Genomic DNA, 26860 nt, shown 5'->3' on the forward strand with positions numbered 1-26860 from the left:
GAAAGAAAAATTGACTTTTTCCAGTCCTATGGCCACTGCTGTTTTCCAAATTTGCTGACATATTGAGTGCAGCACTTTCACAGCATCATCTTTCAGGATTTGAAATAGCTCAACTGGAATTCCATCACCTCCACTAGCTTTGTTTGTAGTGATGCTTCCTAAGGCCCATTTGACATTACATTCTAGGATGTCTGGGTCTAGGTGAATGATCACACCATCGTGGTTATCTGGGTCATGAGGATATTTTTTTGTATAGTTCTTGTGTATTCTTGCCACCTCTTATCTTCTGCTTCTGTTAGTTCCATATCATTTTTGTCCTTTATTGTGCTCATCTTTGCCTGAAATGTTCCCTTGGTATCTCTAATTTTCTTGAAGAAATCTCTAGTCTTTCCCATTCTATAGTTTTCCTCTATTTCTTTGCATTGATCACTAAGGATTTCTTTGTTAGAAAACTCAAATGTAGCCTACTGATACTCAAGAAGTAGGCCCTGTGTTTCAAGATCAGTGCATTTTTATTTTAGGCACAATCCTATCCATTGATATTGATTTCAATATAGCAAATTTTCTGAAGGCTTTTGGTTACTCTACAGTGGCCTTACTCTTTCCCTTTTACTCATGTGGAAAAAGACTTACAAGGGATATCAGTAACTGAAAAGAAAAATCAAGGCAACTTACTAGACATGGGTTTTAGGATGAGGTTGACTACTCTAAATTTTATATTTTCCATGTGTTGGATTTTTTACCATGTACAGTTCTTTTCCCTTTATGTGAAAAATAAATAACAAAAGTGAACATAATCTAACAAACCTCTGGGAATTTATACACCAGACATTACAGTGCAAAAGCCTATATATATATATGTTTATTTTTTTTATATAAATGTTTAATGCAGCATTTGTCTTAACAAAAACTGCAAACAATCTGAATAAACACCAATAAGGGAAATAGTTGATAAAATTATAATGCATTTACCCAATGATGGTTACAAAATACTGGTTTGTAGGTTAAAGAATTTAGTTGGCTAGAGTATGTTAACAATAGAATAATTTGTTAGAATATTGATGTTATTTGCTTCTGGACATTTCTCCCATGCATTTGATTTTTCAGTCAGTTTAGTTCAGTTGCTCAGTTGTGTCTGCCTCTTTGCAACCCCATGGACTTAGTTGTTTTATGTGCAATTTAGTATTAAGCTTCTTATGCAAATTTAGGCACATATTTTTTTCTTCCTGTTGTTAGAATCAAGCCACAGTATGTAATAAACCTCATTGAATAGGTATCAATAATTTAGATTATTAAAAAACTAAATTTAACTCTTTTCCTGTTGTATTTAGGTTGAATGCAGTTTAACTCAGTCATTACTGTAATGTGGCTTTAGCCAGTGGAAGCAGTGGTGATGCTGAGAAATGGTAAGCTTCTGATACACAGTCGACCCTTGAATAACAGGTTTGAATGGATTTTTTTTTTCAATAGTAAATACTACAGCAATATATCATCCATGGTTGGTTGATCCACAGATTCAGACCCTCACAATACGGAGGAACACTGGATATAGAGGGCTGACTCTGTTATACTCAGATGTTCAACTGTGTAGAATCAGCACTACTAAACCCCATTGCGGTTCAAGGGTCAATCGTATTTAGAAGGGAGATTCGACAGGATTTGTTGATGAACTTGGTGCAAGATTTAAGACGTGGAGTCAAAGATGCCACCAAGGATTTGGGCTCTACGAGTTGGAAAGATGGAGCTGTCATCAACTGAGATGGGGAAAAATACAGAGAGATCTGAGAGTCAGTAGGGGAATTCAGCTTTGGACATCTTAAGTTTGATATTTCTCTTAGTCACAGTTGGAGGAGTCTAGAATTAATGAGGTCTAATGAGAGCTGTAAATTTGGGAGTCATCTAGCATATAGGTGGTACTTAAAGTCACAAGACTGGATGAGATCAGCAAGGAAGTGAGTTAGATTCAGAACAGGAATAAGAACTGAGCCCTGTGGTTCTCTAATTTTAAGAAATCACAAAGAAACAAACAAAGGAGAATGAGCTGCAGCCAGTGAGTTAAAAAGGAAACATCACCTCAAACACCAATTAGAAATTCTTCTTCATCAACAGTTCACTAAAAATTGTACGCTTGTTTTACTCTGAAAGTCAAAAAAGGTAGTAGTCACCACAAATTAAGGATCTGTGGTCTTCCATTCATTATAGTCAGTTTAGGAACACAACATTTTGGAAGATATCTTGATGTTAAAGAATATCAATTTGAGCAGAAAACATTTTATCTGTGAGCCTGTACATAAGTAGTTTTTCAGAATTGTATCCCTTTTATAAAATAACATGGTGGATAGATGATAAATAATAGATGATATATTCATTTCCTAAGTCTGCAGTGACAACTTACTACAGGCTGGTACAGGCTGGGTGGGAAGCTTAACAGAAATGCATTCTCTCAGAGTTCTGAAAATCAAGGCCAGAAGCCTGGGATCAAGCAGGGCTGATCCCTTTTGGAGGGCCTGAGGGAGATGAGGTCATTCCATGCCTCTTTCCAAGCTTCTGGCAGCACCTCATAAAACTTAAGTTTCCTTGATGTGCATAACCCTCTGCCTCTGTCTTCATGTGACTTTCTCCTTGTGAGTTTCAAATCTCTTCTTTTCCTATAAGGACACTAGTCATTGGATCTAGGAGGAGGATCTATCCAGGAGGATCTTATCCTGAGATCCTTAAACCTGTAAAGACTGTATCTGCAAATATGCTCACATCCATAGGTAGAGCAGTTAGTACCTGCACATATCACTGGAAGACACTTTTAAACCCACTACAGATGATCCAAAGGTCTGCAGAATCAGCAACAAGTTGCTGGCCAGTTCCTAAGGAATACAGGTAGAAGCTGTTGCCAAGTACTAATTTTGTGGGAATACCAGACCACCTGATCTGCCTCTTGAGAAATCTGTATTCAGGTCAGGAAGCAGCAGTTAGTACTGGACATGGAATAATAGACTAGTTCCAAATAGGAAAAGGAGTATGTCAAGGCTGTATATTGTCACCCTGCTTATTTAACTTCTATGCAGAGTACATCATGAGAAATGCTGGACTGGAAGAAACACAAGCTGGAATCAAGATTGCTGGGAGAAATATCAGTAACCTCAGATATGCAGATGACAGCACCCTTATGGCAGAAAGTGAAGAGGAGCTAAAAAGCCTCTTGATGAAAGTGAAAGTGGAGAGTGAAAAAGTTGGCTTAAAGCTCAACATTCAGAAAACGAAGATCATGGCATCTGGTCTCATCACTTCATGGGAAATAGATGGGGAAACAGTGGAAAGAGTGTCAGACTTTATTTTTGGGGGCTCCAAAATCACTGCAGATGGTGACTGCAGCCATGAAATTAAAAGACACTTACTCCTTCGAAGAAAAGTTATGACCAACCTAGATAGTATATTCAAAAGCAGAGACATTACTTTGCCGACTAAGGTCCGTCTAGTCAAGGCTATGGTTTTTCCTGTGGTCATGTATGGATGTGAGAGTTGGACTGTGAAGAAGGCTGAGCGCCGAAGAATTGATACTTCTGAACTGTCGTGTTGGAGAAGACTCTTGAGAATCCCTTGGACTGCAAGGAGATCCAACCAGTTCATTCTGAAGGAGATCAGCCCTGGGATTTCTTTGGAAGGAATGAGGCTAAAGCTGAAACTCCAGTACTTTGGCAACCTCATGAGAAGAACTGACTCATTGGGAAAGACTGATGCTGGGAAGGATTGGGGGCAGGAGGAGAAGGGGACAACAGAGGATGAGATGGCTGGATGGCATCACTGACTCGATGGACGTGAGTCTGAGTGAACTCTGGGAGCTGGTGATGGACAGGGAGGCCTGGCGTGCTGCGATTCATGGGGTCGCAAAGAATTGGACTCGACTGAGCGACTGAACTGAACTGAAGGATAAACAAACAGCCTTAAAAAAATACCTACAAGAATAAATGTAAGTATTGTTTCCAAATTAACTTGGAGACCATACCAATTTTAATTACTCATCTTTATTGATATAATAGGTTCCTAGCAGTACATAGTTTCAGACATAAATTTAAGGGTTTTACTTAAAAAAAAAAAAGTATGGGATAGAACACTGTTGCTATATAATAAAGTACGTGTTTTTAAACACCAAGTTCTTAAAATAATATCCAAGTAAGAAGACCAAGAATAAATTAATTCAACCTATTTGTTTATAAAAATAATTATTTGTCAAGTAATTTTTATAATAGAGCTGCCCCAACAAATTGCCTCAGACTTAATTTCAATTGTGTAGCTAATTTTAATTCTGACTTGGGATAAAAACTCTATGAATGTGCCATCAAATTAAAGGATACTTTCCCAAAAACCAATAGAAAAGTTTAAAAATAAAATTTATTACTTGTTTACAAAATACCAATCAAAGCCTCTGAATGAGAAAATAAATCTGTTTAATGTTTGGGCCCATTTTCTATTCAATCAGTCCCCTCAACTATACCAAACTTAAGATAAAAAAATTCTGAAGTGAAAAGCAGTTTTTAATTTTACCATATATGAAATTATACATAAAAGTTACCATGTGATTATTAATTTAACAAATATAATACTCCAAAGTAGAATGTTCTATCATGCATATTTTAATATATATTCAATATAAATGAGTACAGTATATTTAATAGTATTTGACTTTCCTACTTTTTCTTCTATAATCACCACAAAATATGAAAAATTTAGATTTTGATTGATGTCAGCACATTTCTATTTCTAGTGGCTTTTAAAAACTTATATATTAGACATACATTTTGTAAAACATAAAACAAATACTGATAAATCCAGATTTCCCCTCCTCCCCTGGCACTCCCCAACCCTTTGACTGAAAGGTTACAAGAAATACCTTTTGCTTACGTTTATGAAAACCAGATGGAGCTTTAGACCTAGCAAAAAAAATTTTTAATTTTAATTTACTGTTTCTGTATCTCTTAAGAGTAATTACTTTAAAAAAACGGTTCTGAGGCAGAGCAATTCCCAATTTACTGTGAAATTACCACACCTAGCTGGCTGTATCAAACATTCCAACTGTTAGCTAAATGAACTACATAATATCCTTAAAGATCAACCAGAGAAGAGAAAAATCTCATCTTCATTACTGATTTAGAGCCAAAACTTATTCAAAGGAGTAGTTTAACCTACTAAATATGTCTCTTATAAGCTCTTCTTTCTTAGAAAGTAGTATTCCTTCTCTTTCATTCCTGAAATGATATCTCATGTACTTAAGCAAGTCATGGACAATTGTCAGCTCATTATTATGATAAATGAGCTCAAACTAAATTACCTGTTTTATTTATGGTGCATATAAAACATTCCTAACAGCCTTTTAAACTGAACTTTGTTTGACAAAAATTTAAATTAATGATAAGGTAGATAGGCAATCATTAAAGCTGAAGTCTCATGGTACATAAGCTATTTGTTAACTTTCACCAAATAGGAAGAAAATAATTTAGTATGACGATTTTTCCATTCACAATACTGTGGCAAAATCTGTATATTAAAATTGGGATATTTTTTATGAATTCCAAGACATTTGTTGGGAATATTCATGTGTATCTAAATGTCAACCAAAAGCCAACAGCACCGCTGAAAGCTCTTGTTACGTTCAGTAGTTGCTGTGAAAATCTTTAATTTTGCCAATTACATTTAATTGGCAGAATTACAAAATTCTTGTAATTCAAATTTTGTAATTATAAAAATTACAAAAATCTTGTTCACCAATTAACAAAGGCTTAATTTCTGCTTTTCAATTATATTTTGGAATAAAGTCTATGACCATTAACTATGTATTTTTTCATTGCTATCTTTTAAATGTCCTTGCCAGTGCACGGTACATATTATAGAAAAAACAAAACAAAACAAAGGGTAACTTGAGATGGATTTTGCTGTTGATTCATTCACTTAACAAGCCAGTCCCAGTGAGTGTGTTGGAACCTTGTAAGAAGTTCACAGACTTAAAAAGCTCTTCAGCTCTTCCTCAGACTGAGGTCACTACTGGTTACTAACGCTGACAAAGATGTACTTTCTGACACATCTTCTTTCCTAAGGTTCAAAAATGATTCTCGAGTTATTTGAAGAATTTCTCTCAAGCCTTTATTTTCTTGCTATAAGAAAGCAAACAAAAAGAAGCAGTCAGCACAGTGGCTATAATATTAAAAACGTATCTTAAGAAAAACCAAACGTATGAAGATATGATAAATAAAAGCAAGTACTGTAATTGGCAGAAATGTATTAAATCAGTGGGTCCCCAACCTTCTTGCCAACAGGGACCAGTCTCATGGAAGACAATTTTTCCATAGGCTGGAGGTGGGGGGTGGGAGGGAAGGAGTTGGTTTCAGGATGATTCAAGTGCATTACATTTATTGGGCCCTTTATTTCTATTATTATTACATCAGCTCCACCTCAGTTAATCAGGCAGTGGATCTTGGAGGTCAGGGAACCCTGTATTAAATGATATATGCCTTTACCAACTTGAATCCAGAGAACACGTGTTCAGTGTCTTCCACCACTGTGAAGGCTTTTTATTTATGCAGCTTCAATTACAGAACTTCAGAAACTGCCTTATTTTATAACACAGTATATATAGATGAAGAGGAGCTCTCCTGGTGGCTCAGTGGTAAAGAATCTGCCTGCAATGCAGGAAATGTGGGTTTTGAACCCTGGGTCGGGAAGATCCTCTGGAGTGGTAAATGGCAACCCACTCCAGTATTCTTGCCTGGGGAATTCCATGGATAAATGAGCCTGATGGGCTACAGTCCATGGGGTCTCAAAAGTGTCAGACACAACCGAGTGACTAAACAACAACATAGATGAAGAAAATAACATCTAGAGTTTTATTTGCGTAAACTCAGAAAGTCTGTGAATAATACCCTGGGACTAACACCTCTTAGTACTTTACTACTTTTATTATTTTCCATGATAGCATGGAATGCAGGGCAAGCCTGGTTTGCTTTACTTGTGAGGATTTAACAGCAGCAGGCTGGCTGAATATATTGTGCTGTTTTTTTTAAGAAGGAAAGTAAGCGACCAAATTGAGCACTAGTAAACGACTTTGCCCTTATCTTCTAGATGAGTTCCTGTTAAGTCCATGGGGTTGCAAAGAGTTGGACATGACTGAGCGACTGAACTACTGTAAGAAATTTTAGACATTTAAGAATAACTATCATAATTTATTTTCTACAGCCTTGTCTTTGGTCTTACTTTCTAAGTTTCAATGGTATAAAGCAGGCATCAGCAAACTATGGCCGGAATTGAGGCCTATTATTGTAAATTAAACTGTACTGGAGCACAGTTGAGTCCAATCTTATATTGTGTGTGTATGGCTGGTTTTTCGTTTCAGTGGCAGAGCTGAGTACCTACAACAGAGACTGCCTGGTTTTCAAAACTGAAAAGATTTATTATCTGGCCTTTTACTGAGCAAGTTTGCTTGCCTTAGTTACAAAGAATGAGAGAACTTTGTACAGTTAGAAAAATCATTTTTGGTCCCCTATAACTAATTTCTCCACCATGATTTCAAAATGAAGGTTTTAAAATTATAAAGGTCACCTCTTCTACCAATTTAAGCTATTTAACAATGACTTGTGCTTTTGCTACACAAAATAAAGGACAGATGCAATAAAAGCTTTTATGTGAAGTGTTAGTTGCTCAGTTGTGTCTGATTCTTTGCGACCCCATGGACTGTAGCCCCCCAGGCTCTCTGTCCATGGGATTTTCCAGGCAAGAATACTGGAGTGGGTTGTCATTCCCTTTTCCAGTGGATCTTCCGACCCAGGGATTGAATCCAGGTCTCCTGCATTGCAGGTGGATTTTTTACCATCTGAGCCATCAGATGGTAAGAAAGTTTTTATATCCCCTAGAAAAATACAAGTGGCCAAAGAATATTATTTGTGGATTAAAAAAAACTTCCCCCTGCATCATTGTGATCTCTGATAAAATAGACATAGTTTAACAAATTACTGCTACTGCTAAGTCACTTCAGTCGTGTCCGACTCTGTGCGACCCCACAGACGGCAGCCTACCAGGCTCCCCCGCCCCTGGGATTCTCCAGGCAAGAACACTGGAGTGGGTTGCCATTTCCTTCTCCAATGCATGAAAGTGAAAAGTGAAAAGTGAAAGTGAAGCCGCTCAGTCGTGTCCGACCCTGAGCAACCCCATGGACTGCAGCCTTCCAGGCTCCTCCGTCCATGGGATTTTCCAGGCAAGGGTACTGTTCACCTGATAACAGAAGCAACACAGGATCAAAAAAAGTCAATTTTCTCAATGACTGGTATAAGTTTGCTACTGATCTTAGACTCCTACATTACTATATAAATGGTCTTGCATTATTCACCCAAATAACCAGTACCCAGATTAGGAAAAAGAACATTACTAGCATCCCAGAAAGTAAATATTTAAAAATGAGAGATATTTTCTGGCATAAATCTTTGTACAAATAGTTTTCACCGACATGTGCAATTTAAAACTTACTTCAAGTTGAAATATTCGTTCCTGTTCCTTGCAACCCTGTTGCTCATCAATTTCAATGGCTTTCCTCATTACTGCTGCCATTTCAGTTATCTGGTCAACATGTGCTTGTAATTCCTAGAAAAAAAGGAGATGGAAGCTGTAAATCAATGAAACATTTTAAAAAAGCCTCTTTTAAAGAAATCTACATTACTACTTGATATGAATGTTAATACCTTTACATAAATGTAATATATCAAACAGATATTTACAAGACTGTTGACCGAAGATAAATGTCCTTGTGAAGTCAGATTTCTGTTAGGACTAGGATTAAGGATAAGCAGCACAAGATATGTAAACCCACAAACAGGAAGAATACTCATTTCACATTCCTCTCACCATAAATGATAAGCAACATTTTCTTTTTCGTACCTACATGCCCCATGACCAAACTAATGGGAAAGATATATATGCAATATCTATTCCTTCCTGAAGTCTCCATGATGTATAAATATATCCTATGTTGCTCACTGGCAACTGAGGGTTACTTTGTTACACTAAGGCCAAAACTTAAATATAGAAGTTGATAGTTTCCCACATAAACATTCAGTCTCTTAAATAGTTGTATATACTCTATTTGGAAAAAGGATTTGAACAAGACCCCTCAAAACCTACAACACTAGTAAACTGTGGAAGGACTATAAATATTCAAACAGACAACAAATAGGAATATCTTTAGCAAACCACAAGTTTAATATCTTAAGTAACAAAAATACAGATCCTTATATTATTTTAATATAATCTATACAAACCTAGTACACAGAAAGAAGCCAAAATAAATTACACTGTTCAGTACAGTGCTATTTAAATTGGAATTACTGGAAGTCAAATACATTTTAAGATATTAACAATTCAGCCCCTCAGTTGCACTGCTGACATTTAATAGCCACATGTGGCTGGTGGCTTCCAATTTGAATAGCACAGATAAAGAACATTTCCATCACTGCAGAAAGTTCTATTAGACAGCTCTGGATCAGACTATGATGCTAAGAATGATATCAAGACAAACTACTGTCATGTCCTATAACAATTAAAAAAAAAAAATTACAATCCCTCCTACTATAAAGGAAGCCTAACGTTTAAAAGCAAGTCCAGTACAGGTAACTGCAGCAGCAAGTCAGATAAAGATAATGAGTAAAAATTTTGAATACCAACAGCTTTCTCAGTTTATGATTTGATGTCTTATGGCAACTACAAGGAAACGAATAATCATTTGCCTCTACAATGGAAGAAAACAAGAAACTACATTTTTCAGTACAGTCTGTTCTAACAAAACCATCATAAGAAAAAAAAACTCAATACAAACAGGAGGGTATTTTTACAGGCCTGGTTGCTAGATGACCCACTTATTACAATAAGATCTTTAGGGAAATATAGAATCTCTTAAAAGGCACAATAGGGCAAGATCTGTGCTTTCAAAATGTTTTAAAAGCAAGAAGTGCTAGCAACAAAATCTTTGCACTCTCGTGAAATAGCATTCGAGGAAAAAAAAGACAAAACACAACAGACACAATGGAGAGGTTGCTACTATACTTAATTGTAACACCTAAAAAAGGTAATTTTATTTTATTGTGAATGCAAATTAAAGGACTATAAACTATGGAAAATCTGAATTAAAACAGTTCATTTGTTTGTTTGACTGAACAAAATTTTTACAAAGTCAGATTAAAATTACTGTCAAGAAAATGTCTTTGATGTCCAGAAAAAGGACAACCATTTGAAGCGTCCTAAAATTTTGCAGCTACAGTTAACTAGAACAACAAAATGAAAGGCTGGCCTAAAGAACCTTTAAAGCCTACAATTACCTAACAGGCTATGTATAATGCAATATACAGCGAATTCATGACAGATTTAAAGTTTCTACACTGAGTATTTTTGCAAGGCTATCAAAAGCATAGTGTTTTTTAAAAGCAATTTCATTTATTTGCTGACTTAATTTGGGAGAATTCAATGTAAAAGAACTTTTTAAATGGCCCCCCCATCCACACCCCCAAAGTTGACTGTTTTATTTAGTGTACATTCTGATTTGCTTCCAAGTGCCTCCTCTCCAGTCCATGTTGAGGTGCTTCAAGGATGTGTCGAGATGCACCAAGGAAGAATCCTTCGGAGCTGTTACGATGCACCATGTCAATCTGTAGTACAGAGTCATTATAATGTTAATACGGACAATATCCGTAATTTCAAAACTGAATGAGTGTTAGTTCATGCGAGTTAGCCAACTGTTGGAAATGTTTGTTTTTTTAAGATTTCCAAAAAGGTAGTAGTTCAAAAATAATGTAAAAATGAGTGTTTGAATGAAAATGAGTTCTCCTCAAACTTTTTATTGGCTTTTAAATGTGTGCTCAAAAACTTCTAGGTGAGGGCAGAATTCTGTTAAAGTAGTCTCAACAGAGCCTCTTACTCCAAAATGCTGTTAAGTGTAACTCTGTGTTTTACCCAAAAATGTGTTATAAAATTATTTTTGCATTTAGGTGTATCAGAGCACTAGTACTTAAACATATTCTGGAAGCTCATACTTCTCGTGCAAGTTTCTCTGCTCACCCATTTCTGCTTGTTAAGCCCCCAAATTAATTCGAGGCTAGATTTAGATGGATTTGCTAGCTTTCCTTGCCACTTTCCCAGATTCTCCTCGTGAGAACTAAACTTGCTTCCTCTAGTACTCCAGTAATAATCCAGATCTCTATTTAGGATTCATCACATCCTACCTTATGTTAGATAATCATGTTTGTATCTGTATCTCCCAATGCATTGAAAGGTCCTATGGTAGAATAATAAAACTTAGTCATTCATCTCATTATGATAACTAAGCCAGTGCAAGTGTTAATAAATATTTGTTTGAATCAAAGCATCTCCTTTTTGGGAAAAATCAAAATCACAAACATTAATATGTATTAGTTAGAATTAATAACAAGTAACCAAACTGTTATTTCATGGAAGGCAAGAATCAGCACTTAGAAGAAGAATTTCATCTGCATAATGAAAAAGAATGGCTTACAGCTATCTTAAGACATGTTTAACTTGCTAATTAATAAGCTGTAATGAATGGTAAAATCTAATGTGTTTTAGAAAACATTTGCTTCTGACATAGCTGCTACCACAAGGGACTAGTTACCTTCAGTATCTTATTCTTAAGCACTTGCTTGCCAGAGTATTCTCTGTAGATCTTAAAAAATTTGTTAGGTTGTTAAACACAAGGGCCTTTTGGAATGTCTCAAGAACATACTTATTTTACCAATAATTTTAAGTCAGTTCATATTTGTACCTTAAAAAAACCTCTTAAATTACATATTCAAAATAAAATGTTTTTATAATGATATTAACAATAGATACATTTTATACTCAAAAGATTGCCACTTGACTATCCAAGGTTCCTTTCGGTTAGGAGATAAATAGCATAATTAGATAATATTAAAACTACATTTGTTAACTTATTATTATACTGTTTGACACAAGAGCTATTACTAACTTCCTTAATATGGAAAGTTGAATTTACATGTTAAAGCAATTTACTAGATATTTATTTTTAGTAGAGTTAATAATAAAAAATACCTAAAAGCACCAAGATGGAATAAATATTTTAAAGAATCTAAAAAGTGTTTTAATAATTAAGAAAGATAAAAATACATTATAACAGTCAATACTTCTTAAATAACACTCATTATAACTAATAAAAAATAGCTCATCATTATCCAATAGAGATAATGGCCTTGTAATCACAATCAATTCTAAAAATCAGTAAATAAAATGTAAATGGTAAAGGACTATGCTATCTTTTCACAGCAGCTGCTAGCAAACACGGGGATCACAACTAGTAAGATGAACAAACAGCAGAAACAACATTGATTTCTAGCCAGTTCAGCTCTGTCTCTAAAAATGTTGTTGAGTGGTATGTGATGGAGGATGGGATGGGTGGGAAGGCAATATATATAGTATATTGTTTCTTTTCCTCCCCCCACCCCTTTGTGCTTCCATTAATAATCAGGAGTATCTATAGTCTGGATGAATTAGCCTCATTCAGAAGACAGGCTTAAAAACAAATCTAAGTTTAGCTGTTTTTGGGTTTTTAAAAAGATTTTGGGGCATTTAACTTTCACTTTTGCAACATATACCAATATACAAGTTAGAAGAAATATTTCTTTGAAGCAGGTAACATTATAATTTTGAATAATTTGAATTGAATAGACTTACCTTTATTTTCCAAATAATGTTTACTTTTTAATACATATTTTAAGCTACTAGGGAAGAATGGAAGTTTGAAGACTAAATCAAACAGAAAATGACACATAACATGAAAAAAATAAGGAAAAGAAGAAAATGTCAAAAAGAGAAATATTCAATATCATGTAAGACACCTGTGATTTTTTAAAAATCTGAACACAAGTTAATTGATTGTTCTTTTTTCAAATTATATTTACAGAATGGGATTACCTTAGTGTGTTGCTCTTTTAACTTCATTATTATTCCTGGATCATCTTTTTTGCTAGCCATTAGCAATCTAAACATTTGCTCTCGATACTTGCTCATTATAAGTTCCAAGGCAGATTGATGTTCTTCCAGGGATGTACGTAATTCTATCAAGAGTAACAGTATATTTTATTTAAACTTGAGTTTAAAATGCACAGTGTATTCTCTTCCACATCATATTTTTTAAAAAGCAACTTATAAAGGGGGTATTTCATAAAGAAAATATGAGGTACAAAAATCTAGCCATATGGAAATAAAGGACACCAAATGGAGTCCTTTATTAGTTTTCAAAATAACCATTTTAAGCTCATTTTTTTGAGAATCATTTTAACAACTACTGAACAACAACTGAGGGTCAGATCATGCTCTATATTAGGAATACCAAAAGGCCATAAAGTTCAGAGTTTAGTGGAGAAAACAAAACATAAATAATTAGAACACAGTGTGGTAAGTGCAGAGTGGAACTCTACCCTAAAACATATAAACATATAAAAAGTCTGTGAGGAAAAATTGGTGGAGGCTTCACAGAAGTATAGTAGTGAGATGAATGTACATTCCTTCAGTTGAAAAATAAAGGACAGGGCAGTCTAAGCAGGGAGGCATGAAAGTGGATGGTATGTTTGGGAACCTGTTCAGGGTGGCAAGACCAAAGGTCTCATGGAGAACGTATGGGAAGAATACGAAAAAGAAGGCTTAGAGTCAACTTTGAAGGCCTCTGGATAAGGAAACAGTACAGTGATGGTTCTTAAGCAAAAGAACAACATGACCAGATATGTTTTTGTAAAATCAGTCTGATGACTGTGCTGAAGATGGACTGGAGCGGAAAGAGACTGAAATCAAGGAGACCAATGAGAATACTTCAGGCCGGAGACTATAAACACCTAAGCAAGGGACTGCAGAGAATGAAACTGAGTTATTTCACATGTAATAATTTAAGTGGTACAAATGGATATTGAAGGTGAGAGCCTAAGATGATTCCAAGTAAGGTAGACAAGCATTCATATGTAGGATAGGATAAAGAGAAATATATGTAATTGAAGCATAATAGACTAGCGAAAGTAACTTTAACTGGCTATTTTCCCATTTAAAAAATATTAACTGATCCAAATTCAATAGTGCAATTGGAGATTAAAGCTCACTTTTGATATGCTATAATCAGTGATAATATAGCTTGCCTTTGTTCTCTTGTTGCAATTCTCTGATTTGTCTGTTTTCTTGCTGGATTCCCATAACTAATGTGGACCGTGGCCGATGTCTTGCAACTTCATTAAGTTCTTGAATTTCTTCTTGATACTAATGAAAAGATTTTTTTCAAGACATAAGAGAATATATTTGAAAATACGTATCTTATATATGTGTATATATGTGTGTGTATTTCATAAGGAATTCTTACAGCTCAACAATAAAAAGAAAAAGAACCTGATTAAAAAATGGGCAAATGACTAAGTTCTGAGGATGCAATGGACATCATGGTGTTTAAAGTTAACAATACTATATTATATATTTGGAATTTGACAAGAGAATACATCTTAAATATTCTCACCACATACAGTAATTACATAATTATGTGAGGTGACAGAAGTATTAACTAACCTCATGATTAGTAGGTAATGATTCCACAATATATACATGTGTATTGTTTATCTTAAACTTACACAATGTTGTACATCAAGTATATCTCAATAAAGCTGAAAAAAATGGGCAAAGGATTTGAAGAGACATTTCTCTAAAGATGATACACAAATGGTCAATAAACACATGAAAGATACTTAACATCATTAGTCATTAAGGAAACACAGCTCAATGTAACAAGGGGATAGCACATGACAGCCACTAGGATGACCTTCATCAAAAAACAAGTAATAATAATGAGTTTAACAGAGGATGTGCAGAAATTGCTATCACCTATATATTGTTGATGGGAATGTAAAATGACATAGCTGTTTTGGAAAACAAGACAGGCAGATCCCCAAAAAGTTAAACATAGAGGTATAAGACCCTTCTATTCTACAGCTAGGTATATACCCAAGAAAACTGAAAACAGATGTCCACATAGAAATGTATATACAAGTATTCACAGCAGTATTATACATAACTGCCCCAGAAGAAAAACAATCCAAATGTTCATCAACCAATGAACAGAAAAACACAAGGTGCTATATCCTTACAATGAATATTATTAACATTTAGCAATAAAAAGGAATGAAGTACTGATACATAATAGAACATAGATGAAACTGAAAACTTAAAAAAACAGTCACAGGAAGTCACATATGGTACTATTCCATTCATACGATATGTTTAAAACAGGCAAACCTATAGACTGACAGATTCATGGTTGCCAGGAACCAGGGAAAGGGAGACTGAGGGAGCAGCTTTATGGGTAATGAAGTGTTCTAAAATTAACAGTGATTATGGTTGCAGAGCATGTGAATATACTAAAATTCAACCAACTGCACCCTTCAAAAGGGTGAACTGTAGGGGACTTCCTTGGTGGCCCAGTGGTTAAAACTCCATGCTTCCAGCAGATTGGGTTCGTTTTGTGGTTGGGGAACTAAGATCCAGCATGCCATGTGGTGCAGCCAAAAAAATTTTAAAATAGGGTAAATTTTATGGTATGGTTCTTAACTCTGGTTGTCAACCCCCCCCCACCTTTTTTACAACTCAATACAAGACATGTATGTTCACTGGAATGCATGAGTCAAGCTAGACAGGGAGGTACGTAACGTGTTCAGGGCAGCAGAACTGCAAAACAAAATATGGGGCTGGCCAAAAAGTTTAGGCTTTCCCATAAGATGTCATGGAAAAGTCCACATGAACTTTTCGGCTAATCCAATAGGTAAACTTGCTTCACTTTTTCAGCAACTTTGTTAAAATCAGTACCCCCAGGTTGCTGTCTCCTTTTACAAAAGAGATGTGCTTCATGAGACTAAGCTATAAATATATATTTTCCTACAGTGATTTCCATTATAGTTTCAGAGATTCTATAGTTCTCTTAAAGTTAAAATCTTAACTTAAAGTTAAAATCAGAAGAGGGCTTAAAATAGTAGTTCAACTTCACAGCCCACTGGAAAGCTCTTATACACAATGGTAAGGATAACAAGAAGTGAAGCCCTTTTCATTCCTTAAGGTAGCAAGTATAAACGAATAGGCCTTCTCAGGTGGCTCAGTGGTAAAGAATCCACCTGCCAATGCAGGAAATGCAAGTTCAATTCCTGGGTTGGGAAGATCCCCTGGAGTAGGAAATGGCAACCCACTCCAGTATTCTTGCCTAGAAAATCCCACGGACAGAGAAGCCTGGTGGGTTATAGTCCATGGTGTCGCAAAGAGTTGGACACGACTGAGCACACACACACACACACAAATGCAGTAACTGCAAAAGGCGAAAACAAGATATTGCTTTGCATCATCTTCAAAAACTATTTTATTAAACAGCACCACCAAAATATTCTCATAAAAATATTTCTACATTATAAAAATAGACAGAACAAAGAATGTGTCACTATTAGTAAAAGATATTATCTCGCCTTTGTCAAATGTATTTAGACCTAAAAAAATTCATGTACTTTCCAAACTCAAATCTGCATCACTGTAGGAAATTAAGTGATCAAATCTATGGTTTTAGAAGATATATATATACATACATACATGTCAGTTGACCTTGACAAAATTATATTTCAATCTAAAGTAAACTAAAACATACAAGTCAAGCTGCTTTTACACTTCAGAAAACATTAAAAATAAAATACTAGTTAAGCAGAAGTTTGTAATAAAAGCAACACATAAATGTCAGTGACGGTCTTTTAAAAATAGAATCAACAGGGGAAAAAAAAATCAAACCTGTTTCATAGCCTCTACTCGCTTGTTGAGAGCCGTGGTTTGCTCGATCAAAGATTCTGCTGCATCGTCGTGGTCTCTCAACCTTTCAACAAGGGCTTTAGCGTCAGCAAGTGCCTTCTCAATGGTGCAACTCATTTCTAAAGGAATACACAGGGTTAAAAATGAAAAACAGATTCAAAAGAAAGCTGGCATATCAATCTTATTCTAGTTCCACTTTAACACACATTATGCTTAAGCTATATTCGTTACTGAATCGTTCACTGTCTCAGGATGAAAACCATCTAAGAACACATGTGGTTTTGATCCTGTTGAGATGGAATAAACTTGAAAGTGATTTTATAATATTCAAAAAATTATACACAACATATATAAATATATGTAATTATATATTACATATATACATATGTTTATATATACACATTATATATATATATATATATATGTATGTGTATATATATATACACACATAGGGCTTCCCTGGTGGCTCAGAGGTTAAAGCATCTGCCTCCAGTGTGGGAGACCTGGGTTCGATCCCTGGGTTGGGAAGACCCCCTGGAGAAAGAAATGGCAACCCACTCCAGTATTCTTGCCTGGAGAATCCCATGGACTGAGGAGCCTGGTGGGCTGCAGTCCCCGGGGTCACAAAGAGTCGGACACAACTGAGTGACTTTACTTACTTTACTTACATATATATATAAGTTTGAGAACAAAATCAGAATGTATTTAAAACACCCTGAATATACAGTGGGGACAAAAGTGTACATTCACTAAATACATTTTATGTTATATAGACTCCTCTATTCATAGGATTCTTCAGGCAAGAATAGTGGAGTGGGTTGCCATTCCCTTCTGCAGGGGATCTTCTCAACCTAGGGATCGAACCCACGTCCCCTGCGGCTCCCACATTGTAGGTGGATTCTTTAGCGCACTGAAGAACTGATGGTTTTGAACTGTGGTGTTAGATGAGACTCTTGACTTGGACTGCAAGGTGATCAAATCAGTCAATCCTGAATATTCACTGAAGGACTGATGCTGAAGTTGAAACTCCAATACTCTGGCCACCTGATGGGAGGAAGTGACTCACTGGAAAAGACCCTGATGCTGGGAAACATTGAAGGCAGGAGGAGAAGGGGACAACAGAGGATGAGATGGTTGGATGGCATCACCGACTCGATGGACGTGAGTTTGAGCAAGCTCCGGGAGTTGGTGATGGACAGGAAAGCCTGGCAGCTGCAGTCCACGGGGTTGCAAAGAGTCGGACAATACTGAGCAACTGAACTGAATGTTATATAGAAATTGCGCTCTTCATGAGGGCAATCCCTATCTTGCCATTTGTGAAAAAAGGTCATTTTATTATTTTGTATTCTGCAGTCAGTGACTGTCAGGCCTCCGACCATATGACCCCTCCTAGCCTCTGCTTGGTCAGGTGACCTCGGACACCATCCACAAACGTACACTACTAACCAGCCAAAGCGGCCTCTACGTGTCATGCTACACTAAAGGATCAACCTCCTTCTGGAGGAACTTCAGCTTCTCATAGAAAAATTCTTAATAATTCTAACTCTCGCACTTTCCTTAGTAAATGGCAAAGGAAGTGTTAACTTAGAACAACACTGGCCATTATGGGAAACTTCTGATATGTTAAAATCAGTAACTAAAATGTATAAAAGGAGCTGAAAAACTAGGAGACAAAACATAACACAGCCAATAGTTAGCTTCTTCAACTGATATGCCGAGACCTCAAAACAAAATTTTTATTTTAAAATCTCTCAAAAACTTTAACATTCTGACACTTATCACTCTTGAATTTTTCTCTTTCTACTGTTTTGCCTTATTTTCTATTAATATACGAGCCACCGTTTACGATTTTCTCAAAAAATAAAATTATTTTGTAATGTTTCTATGTCATAAGCCAAATCTATAGCAATTAAATTAAAACTCATGTGTAGAACAAAGTTAAGGGCTATAATTAAGGATTTTCACCAAGTTTAGGAAGATAGAATATACGTCTTTTTAAAATACTACTACATGGGACTCGTTAGGTTGTTAGCCCCTCAGATACAGAAAAATGCAGCAAGAGATTTAAATAACCCAACTGTGTAACATTTTAAAAGAAAGAAAATACAACACATCCCACCATTTTAGCAGGCTTTCATTAAGATTATACCTAGCAAAGATTCAAAATTGCAAATTAAATAAAGATGAAAAAAAATTCAAACAGTATTCTTGGTTGTACCCAACAGCTGAAGCAGAGAGTATACTGTCCTGTTTTTATAAACAGGTTCAAAGCTGAATAAAAAGACAATCAAAATAAAATAAAACTGCCAATTTATAAAATGTTCCCTATATGACCAGACATTTCCAGAGATCTTTAAGAATTAAGTTGGAAATTAATACAACTTCTGTCTCTCTAGATAAAACCAAAAGATTTGTCTTCAAAGATTTAGGAGATTTAGATAAGGGCACTTCAAAATACAACAGCAAAGGGGCCACTAAAGGAACCAATTCTTACTGTAGGTTAAAACACGAAAGGACAGTCATTAAAATCTACCTAAGATGTCCTCCAACAAGGCCTTGCCCTTCTGGAATTACCTAAAATTAGAGCTAGGGAACAGTACAGCTTTCTCCAGTGTTCTTGCCTAGAGAATCCCAGGGATGGGGCAGCCTGGTGGGCTGCCGTCTATGGGGTCACACAGAGTCGGACACGACTGAAGTGACTTAGCAGCAGCAGCAGCAGAGCTAGGCAACAGTACAGCTTTCTTATTTATATGGGGGTCACTGTATCTCTATGGGGGGCTTCCCTGGTGGCTCAGAGGATAAAGCGTCTGCCTGCAATGTAGGAGACCCGGGTTCGATCCCTGGGTTGGGAAGATCCCCTGGAGAAGGAAATGGCAACCCACTCCAGTATTCTTGTCAGGAGAATCCCATGGACAGAGAAGCCTGGCAGGCTACAGTCCACGGGGTCGCAAACAGTCGGACACGACTGAGCGACTTCACTTTCACTTTACTTTCATCTCTCTATGAGTGAGTGTTAGTTGCTCAGTTGTGTCTGACTCTTTGTGACCCCACAGGCTGTAGCCCTCCAGGCTCCTCTGTCCATGGGATTCTCCAGGCAAGAATACTGGAGTGGTTAGCCACTTTCTGACCCAGGGACTGAACCTGGGTCTCCTACATTGCAGATTCTTTACCATCTGAGCCACCAGGGAAGCCCCTATATCTCCATATCTCCCATCAATTCCACTAACTATAGAACATCAGATTTTTTAGAGTAAAATTACATTTAAAAACAGAAAAAAATGTCTTACAGTAAAAATAACTGGTTGCAACAGATGTTGAAAGAAAATAAAAAAGCAAAGTCTAGAGAAAGCTGTAAAAGATTTGAGATGTTTATCTTGATTTAACAGAACAACTCAGGTATGAGGACCTTGACAGTCCGAGGTCCCAACATGTAAATGACATTATTGGGACTAATATCAGAAGAAACCTCCTTATGCTTTGCAATAACATGACATCTACAAACAACAGCTAGGCTGTGTTTCCAAATAAAATGCACTGAAGTTCCCACACAGCATGAGGTGACAGGTGACCGATTACCTATACTGTGTGTAATTCAGTAAGCTGCCCTCTCCCCAAAAGTTATGCTCTCAGAATTCTCTGGGCAAAGGAATCTGTAGATTAACTGAAACAGAGCCCTGAATCTAGATGCAATCTTTTCAGATAATGATAAATCTTTCTTTCTGAAATATGAAGAAGTTAAGCTGTGTCTGGGGTTACCAACCTGACAACAGGTTAGACAGGGAGATATAAGGGCTTCCCTGGTGGCTCAGACAGTAAAGAATCTTACCTATCCCCAACGTTTTGCCTTTATCTTTAGTTCATTTGCTGTTTATTTGCATGTGTGGAAGATATCTAATTATATTTTCCTTTTCTCATGGAGACAACCAATTGTCCCATTTCCCATTTTTTGGACAGTACATTTCTCCCCACCGGAATTTTAATGCCACACCAGTTGTATGTTTTCTCAATAAATGTATGGGTATGTTTCTGAGCTATTTCTGGATCTATTTATCTATCAGTAAGCTGCCTCAGCTGTTAGATTCCAACTGTTGGTAGCTTTCTGAACTGAAGGGATACAACCTTATACTGAATCTTGCTCATTGGGATAACTGTTATCCCCATTTTATCAATGAAGAAATAGACTCAGGACTTGAACAGAAAAGAGCTGACTGACAGCACCATGCAGCAAGGAAGGAGCCAAGCGAGTACCAGAAATAGAACTTCTGATCCCAGTCTAGGGGACGCTCATCAGCCAAGATGGCTCTCCAGGGCTCTGCCTGCTTCTACCTATATAAAAACTACCGTGAAAAAAAAACAAAACAAAAACTACCATGGTGTCCTGGGTGGAAAAACAAAGCAAATTCCTTGATGCTACTCCACCAATGAGTCTTCCAAAATATTACATAAACTGCACTGCAAACCAGCAGTAGAAAATAAGTGGAAGTGTAAACGAAGATGAAAAAATAACAAATTTCTAATATCCTACCTCATAACCATAAGAAGCCTAGCACTTATTTTAACCAGTCATCAGAGTTAATCTGAAAGACTGTTAAAAACAAAAAAATGAGATGATGAAAATGATCATCAAATGGATCACCAAATGGAGTCACTGATGCTAAGCCCCAACCCTTCATTCTTTCTGGAGTTATTTCTCCACTGACCTCCAGTAGCATATTGGGCACCTACTGACGTGGGGAGTATCTCTTTCAGTATCCTATCATTTTGCCTTTTCATACTGTTCATGGGGTTCTCAAGGCAAGAATACTGAAGTGGTTTGCCATTCCCTTCTCCAGTGGACCACAATCTGTCAAACCTCTCCACCATGACCGCTGGATCATGGAAAAAGCAAGAGAGTTCCAGAAAAACATTTCTGCTTTATTGACTATGCCAAAGCCTTTGCCTCTGTGGATCACAATAAACTGTGGAAAATTCTGAAAGAGATGGGAATACCAGACCACCTGACCTGCCTCTTGAGAAATCTGTATGCAGGCCAGGAAGCAACAGTTAGAACTGGACATGGAACAACAGACTGGTTCCAAATAGGAAAAGGAGTACGTCAAGGTTGTATATTGTCACCCTGCTTATTTAACTTCTATGCAGAGTACATCATGAGAAACGCTGGACTGGAAGAAACACAAGCTGGAATCAAGATTGCTGGGAGAAATATCAATAACCTCAGATATGCAGATGACACCACCCTATGGCAGAAAGTGAAGAGGAACTAAAAAGCCTCTTGATGAGAGTAAAAGAGGAGAGTGAAAAAGTTGGCGTAAAGCTCAACATTCAGAAAATGAAGATCATGGCATCTGGTCCTAGCACTCCATGGGAAATAGATGGAGAAACAGAGGAAACAGTGTCAGACTTTATTTTTTGGGCTCCAAAATCACTGCAGATGGAGACTGCAGCCATGAAATTAAAAGACGCTTACTCCTTGGAAGAAAAGTTATGAGCAACCTAGATAGCATATTCAAAAGCAAAGACATTACTTTGCCGACTTAAGGTCCGTTTAGTCAAGGCTTTGGTTTTTCCAGTAGTCATGTATGGATGTGAGAGTTGGACTGTGAAGAAGGCTGAGCACTGAAGAATTGATGCTTTTGAACTGTGGTGTTGGAGAAGACTCTTGAGAGTCCCTTGGACTGCAAGGAGATCCAACCAGTCCATTCTGAAGGAGATCAGCCCTGGGATTTCTTTGGAAGGAATGATGCTAAAGCTGAAACTCCAGTACTCTGGCCAACTCATGCAAAGAGTTGACTCATTGGAAAAGACTTTGATGCTGGGAGGGATTGGGGGCAGGAGGAGAAGGGGACGACCGAGGATGAGATGGCTGGGTGGCATCACTGACTCGATGGATGCGAGTCTGAGTGAACTCCGGGAGTTGGTGATGAACAGGGAGGCCTGGCGTGCTGCGATTCATGGGGTCGCAAAGAGTCGGACATGGCTGAGCGACTGAACTGAACTGAACTGAACTGATGCTAAGCCCCACATCACCAAACCAAGACTTAACTTATAGTTTTGGCCTCTTCCAGAAATGGAACCTTAAATCACTCAATCAGGAATCATTATGAGGTCATTTGCCTGACAGATCCCTGCCATCCCCTAAAGGAAGTGACCTTGTCACATCCAACCTGCTTTTTGCTAGTATAACTTCCTTGTTCCTTTTCCTATAAAAGTGTCTCATTTTGTACAGCTCCTTAGAACTCCTTTCTGCTAGGTGGGGTGCTGCCTGATCCATGAATTGTTGAACAAAGCCAAAAAAGATTTTTAAAGTTTACTCAGTTGAATTTTGTTTTTTAACAAGACCAACTAGGTTTTTTGAAACTATAATTAACATCCACTTAAAAAAAAAATTTCTCTAGATTGCATAATGAAATACTCCTATCAAAATGAACTATATTTAAAATCTGTTTTGTAACTATAAAAACTTATTTATTCAGGGAAAGTGTTAGCTGCTCAGTCGTGTCTGACTCTTTGCAACCCCATGGACTGCAGCCTGCCAGGCTCACCTCTCCATGGGATTCTCCAGGCAAGAATACTGGAGTTGGTGGCCATTCCAGGGGAATCCCCCTTCTCCAGGGGATCTTCCGAATCTAGGGATCGAACCTGGGTCTCCTGCATTGCAGGCAGATTTTTTACCATCTGAGTCACCAGGTAAGCCCAATTCTATTCAGGGTAAGGAATTATAAAAAGCAGGTAATTAAAAGCATACTTTTATTAGCACTTTAGATAAACAGTGACATAAAATTTCTAAGAATCTGCATGTTTATTTCCTGTATGTGAAACCACAGAAAAGTTTAAATATTTTATAATGTGCATTTACTTTGCAACATTTTTGGAAACCGCTATGCTTCTCTCCCTCCCCGAGTCCTCCCTTTTTGTTGGTAACTGCAGTGGGAGGAAGATTTGTTTTCCCATTCTCTGACAAGTTTTAAATTTAAAAAAAAACAAAACCTCCAATTAAAAAAAAAAGATATTCTTAATTTATCTATTTTTAAGTGTGCATCTTAACTAGTCATACTTAACTAGTGTACTTACTTACATTATCTTCTACAGGTAGGTTCAGATTGCAGGTAAAAATTTTTTAAAGCAGTTCCTGGTCTTACTCCCCTCCGCCCCACCCCCCTCTTCATGTTAAGCACATTCTCGCCCACTCTACCAACCAAAGACATTTGCAGTCAGACTCCTGGCAGAGCGTTCAGAACATTCTGCTGCTGATAAAAATCACCACCCACCCAAGAAAGAAACTGCCAGCTGTTTACTTTTAGACTTTGGTTAAGAAAAATTTAAAGAAATTAAAATCATTCTTCTTTCTCTTTTATCCACAAATCCATTATCCTATAGCTGGAACCACAGAGAAATACTGTGACCACTGACATACCACAGATGTGTCTATAAATGTCAACAATCTAGTTTGGTTAAAAATTTTTATTGTTCAGGCAGAGGCCTCTAAAGTTACTTTGTAGAAAATATTAACTGACACCCATGGAGGTACAAAAATGAAAGGCATAGTTATGGTTTCCTTAGAAATTTACGGAGATCAAGAAGAAAACATGTAAATTATAAATTATGTACTTTTAAAAAGCACTTTACACACACACATCACTGTATTTGAAAGCACAAAAAATTTTCACTGTCCTTGAAAATAACGGAATGAACACATTTAGAGTTTTATGAAGCAGCTTTTTGAAGGAAATGAATTTTTAAAGTTAGAAGAAACAATTTGAAAACAAGGACACAGGTGAAGTTTTATTTTTTTCAGTTACATGTTTCCTTGGAATTGTGACTAAATATTAGTTCATATATATATATGTTCAAACAAGTATGACAATTTAAGAAGAAGCTAATCTAACCTAAACCAGTTATTCTAACCTATGGGCAAGGAATCACTGGAAGGGTGGCACAGATGTACATGCACTAAGCATGGTCTGTAGTCTAAATATTTCTCTCATACCTATATATCCCATCATTTTTATTAGACAGAGACAGCTAATAAAATACAAAATCATGTAAAAGCATAATAGTTTCGTGCCACGATGCACTATCTCAACTAACAGATACTAAAAATACAATTACTTGTGTGTTAGTGGTACAGAATTTCCTCATACTCAAAACTGGTCAGCATTTTTTAAACTAATATATAAGGTTTCTCTGGCTCTAAAATTCTACATTTTTTGAGGATGCTAAGGACTCCTACTTGATATTATAAATGGGGCTTCCCAGGTGGCTCAGTGGTAAAGAATACACTTGCCAATGCAGGAGACTTGGGTTAAATCCCTGGGTCAGGAAGATTCCCCTGGAGTAGGAAATGGCAATCTGCTCCAGTATTCTTGCCTGGAAAATTTCAGAAACAGAGGAGACTGGGGGACTATAAACCACAGGGTTACTAAGAGTTGGACACTGAACAACTAAGCAGGCACACACACATTATAAATAAATATACACATGTACATATTAATACACATAATGCCTGCTATGTGCCAAGCAATGAATTAACTTTTGCTACAAAGATGAATAAGATGTGATTCCAGACTCAAGCTCAAATTGGCACAAGATACTTGAATAAATAATGTTATGCAATCTAAAAAGTTCTGTAGAAATACTGTTTCAAGTGCTTTGGGAGAGCAGTGGTGCTATCAGTATCATCTGGGGGATCCGGAGGAGACAATGGTCTATGAATTAAATTTTGATATGAAGTTTTATAAAAAGGAAGAGGAAGCATTCAAGACAGATGGTACAGCACATACAAAGGCAGAGAGCTGTAAAAGTGCTTGGCGTGTTTGGACAAACAGCAGTCTGGCGTGAACGAATATTGAGGTATTGGCAATATAAAACAGAAAAGGTAAAAATGGATTGGGACAGACAGTAAAAGGCGCTATGTGATATTCTTAACAAATAGGACTTAATTCTGTCAGCGGTAAGGTTATTGAAAAAGTTTCAAGAAAGGATTGACATAAACAGATTTGTATTTCAGAATGGTAACCAGGGGAGGAGGATGGTGGGGAAATCATCTGGTTTTGAAAGAAGAAACAGCACAGTGCCGTACAAGGAGAAATACAGCCAAGGATGAGCCTTGGGTTTCTAGTGCGGACAACTGGATGGATACCAGTACTATTATCTGAGATCGGATAGAGAAGAAAGGTGAGATGAAAACCAAGAAAAAGGTAGCAGTCTTCAGAGGACAGTTTAAAGACAGTTGGTTATCCGCGAAGAGAACTAGGAAGAGTAATATTCCTTGCAGGGTGGTTTCAAGAAAGGGAATGGTTCCTATGCAAAGAGGTAAATTGAAACCTGAAAGGGAACGCTCTTCCATCCCTGCAGACCACCCCCACCCCGCCCCGCCAACGGTGAGCTGCCAGGTGGGTTAGGCAGGAAGAAAACAGAGAACAGAGGTGTGTCCACACGGGTTAGGGCCAAGGCTTTTCATCGAACTTTCTGCACCTGAGTTCCGGAAAGAGGTGCTCAGAGCTGAGAACAGGAAGTACCGCGCCCAGGAAACGGCAGCCGGTGGTTCAAGAGGTGGTGCAAAAGGGGAAGGAAAGCGTACGACTCGCTACGCCCGCTCGTCTCCCTGGATTGATTCCACTTACTCTGGTCTCAATCCCTCGCAGCCGTCAGCTGTGGTGGTTAGGACTCAAAGCCTCTGCCAACGGGGACCTATGCACCCAAGGGAAGAGACTCCTCCCGCCTGTTCAGCTTCCTCAGAGAGCAGACGCAGAATCCAGAGTAGGCAAACCAGGGCTGGCTGCGGGGATGTAGGGGCTCAGCCCCATCACTGGCAAGGAGAAAACCTCCGGCAACCGCCTCCGACCAGCGCTCTCAAAGCGCTTTAACCTCGCGAGACTTCCTTCCTCGCGTAGCGGTGGGGGGGTGGGGGGGGCGGACAGACCTCAGCGATTTGGTTGAGGCCTCAAGCTGAGCATGCGCAAGTGGTAGGGGCGGGCCACTTTACGTCCCTCCCCGC

General features: G+C 37.4%; 1 protein-coding gene across 3 annotated transcripts; it reads right to left on the reverse strand.

Moving 5' to 3' along the window:
- Positions 1-4089: 4089 nt before the first annotated feature.
- Positions 4090-26675, reverse strand: FGFR1OP2 (FGFR1 oncogene partner 2). Of its 3 annotated transcripts, XM_068970619.1 has the most exons (7): positions 26487-26675; positions 16846-16982; positions 14181-14298; positions 12970-13112; positions 10560-10673; positions 8506-8619; positions 4090-6143 (listed from the first exon to the last, which is right to left on the reverse strand). In XM_068970619.1, the coding sequence occupies exons 2-7, from the start codon at positions 16978-16980 to the stop codon at positions 6006-6008; spliced, it is 762 nt and encodes a 253-aa protein (XP_068826720.1). In that variant the 5' UTR covers positions 16981-16982; positions 26487-26675; the 3' UTR covers positions 4090-6005. The 3 variants fall into 3 exon arrangements, with proteins under 3 accessions (XP_068826720.1, XP_068826721.1, XP_068826722.1); XM_068970620.1 differs by lacking the exon at positions 10560-10673; XM_068970621.1 differs by lacking the exons at positions 4090-6143; positions 8506-8619 and having other exon boundaries at positions 10551-10673.
- Positions 26676-26860: the final 185 nt, after the last annotated feature.

The sequence above is a fragment of the Capricornis sumatraensis genome, chromosome 4, assembly GCF_032405125.1.
Source record: "Capricornis sumatraensis isolate serow.1 chromosome 4, serow.2, whole genome shotgun sequence".
NCBI classification, from domain to species: Eukaryota; Metazoa; Chordata; class Mammalia; order Artiodactyla; family Bovidae; genus Capricornis; species Capricornis sumatraensis.

Bases quoted from the DNA above. Each gene is read 5' to 3' on its own strand.
- FGFR1OP2 (XM_068970619.1), bottom strand. From the start codon at position 16,980: ATGAGTTGCACCATTGAGAAGGCACTTGCTGACGCTAAAGCCCTTGTT. The intron at 10,674-12,969 runs GTAATCCCATTC...TCTGTACTACAG, and splicing joins TAAAAGAGCAACACACTAAG to ATTGACATGGTGCATCGTAA. The intron at 8,620-10,559 runs GTACACTAAATA...CTTTTTTTCTAG, and splicing joins ACTTGGAAGCAAATCAGAAT to GAATTACAAGCACATGTTGA.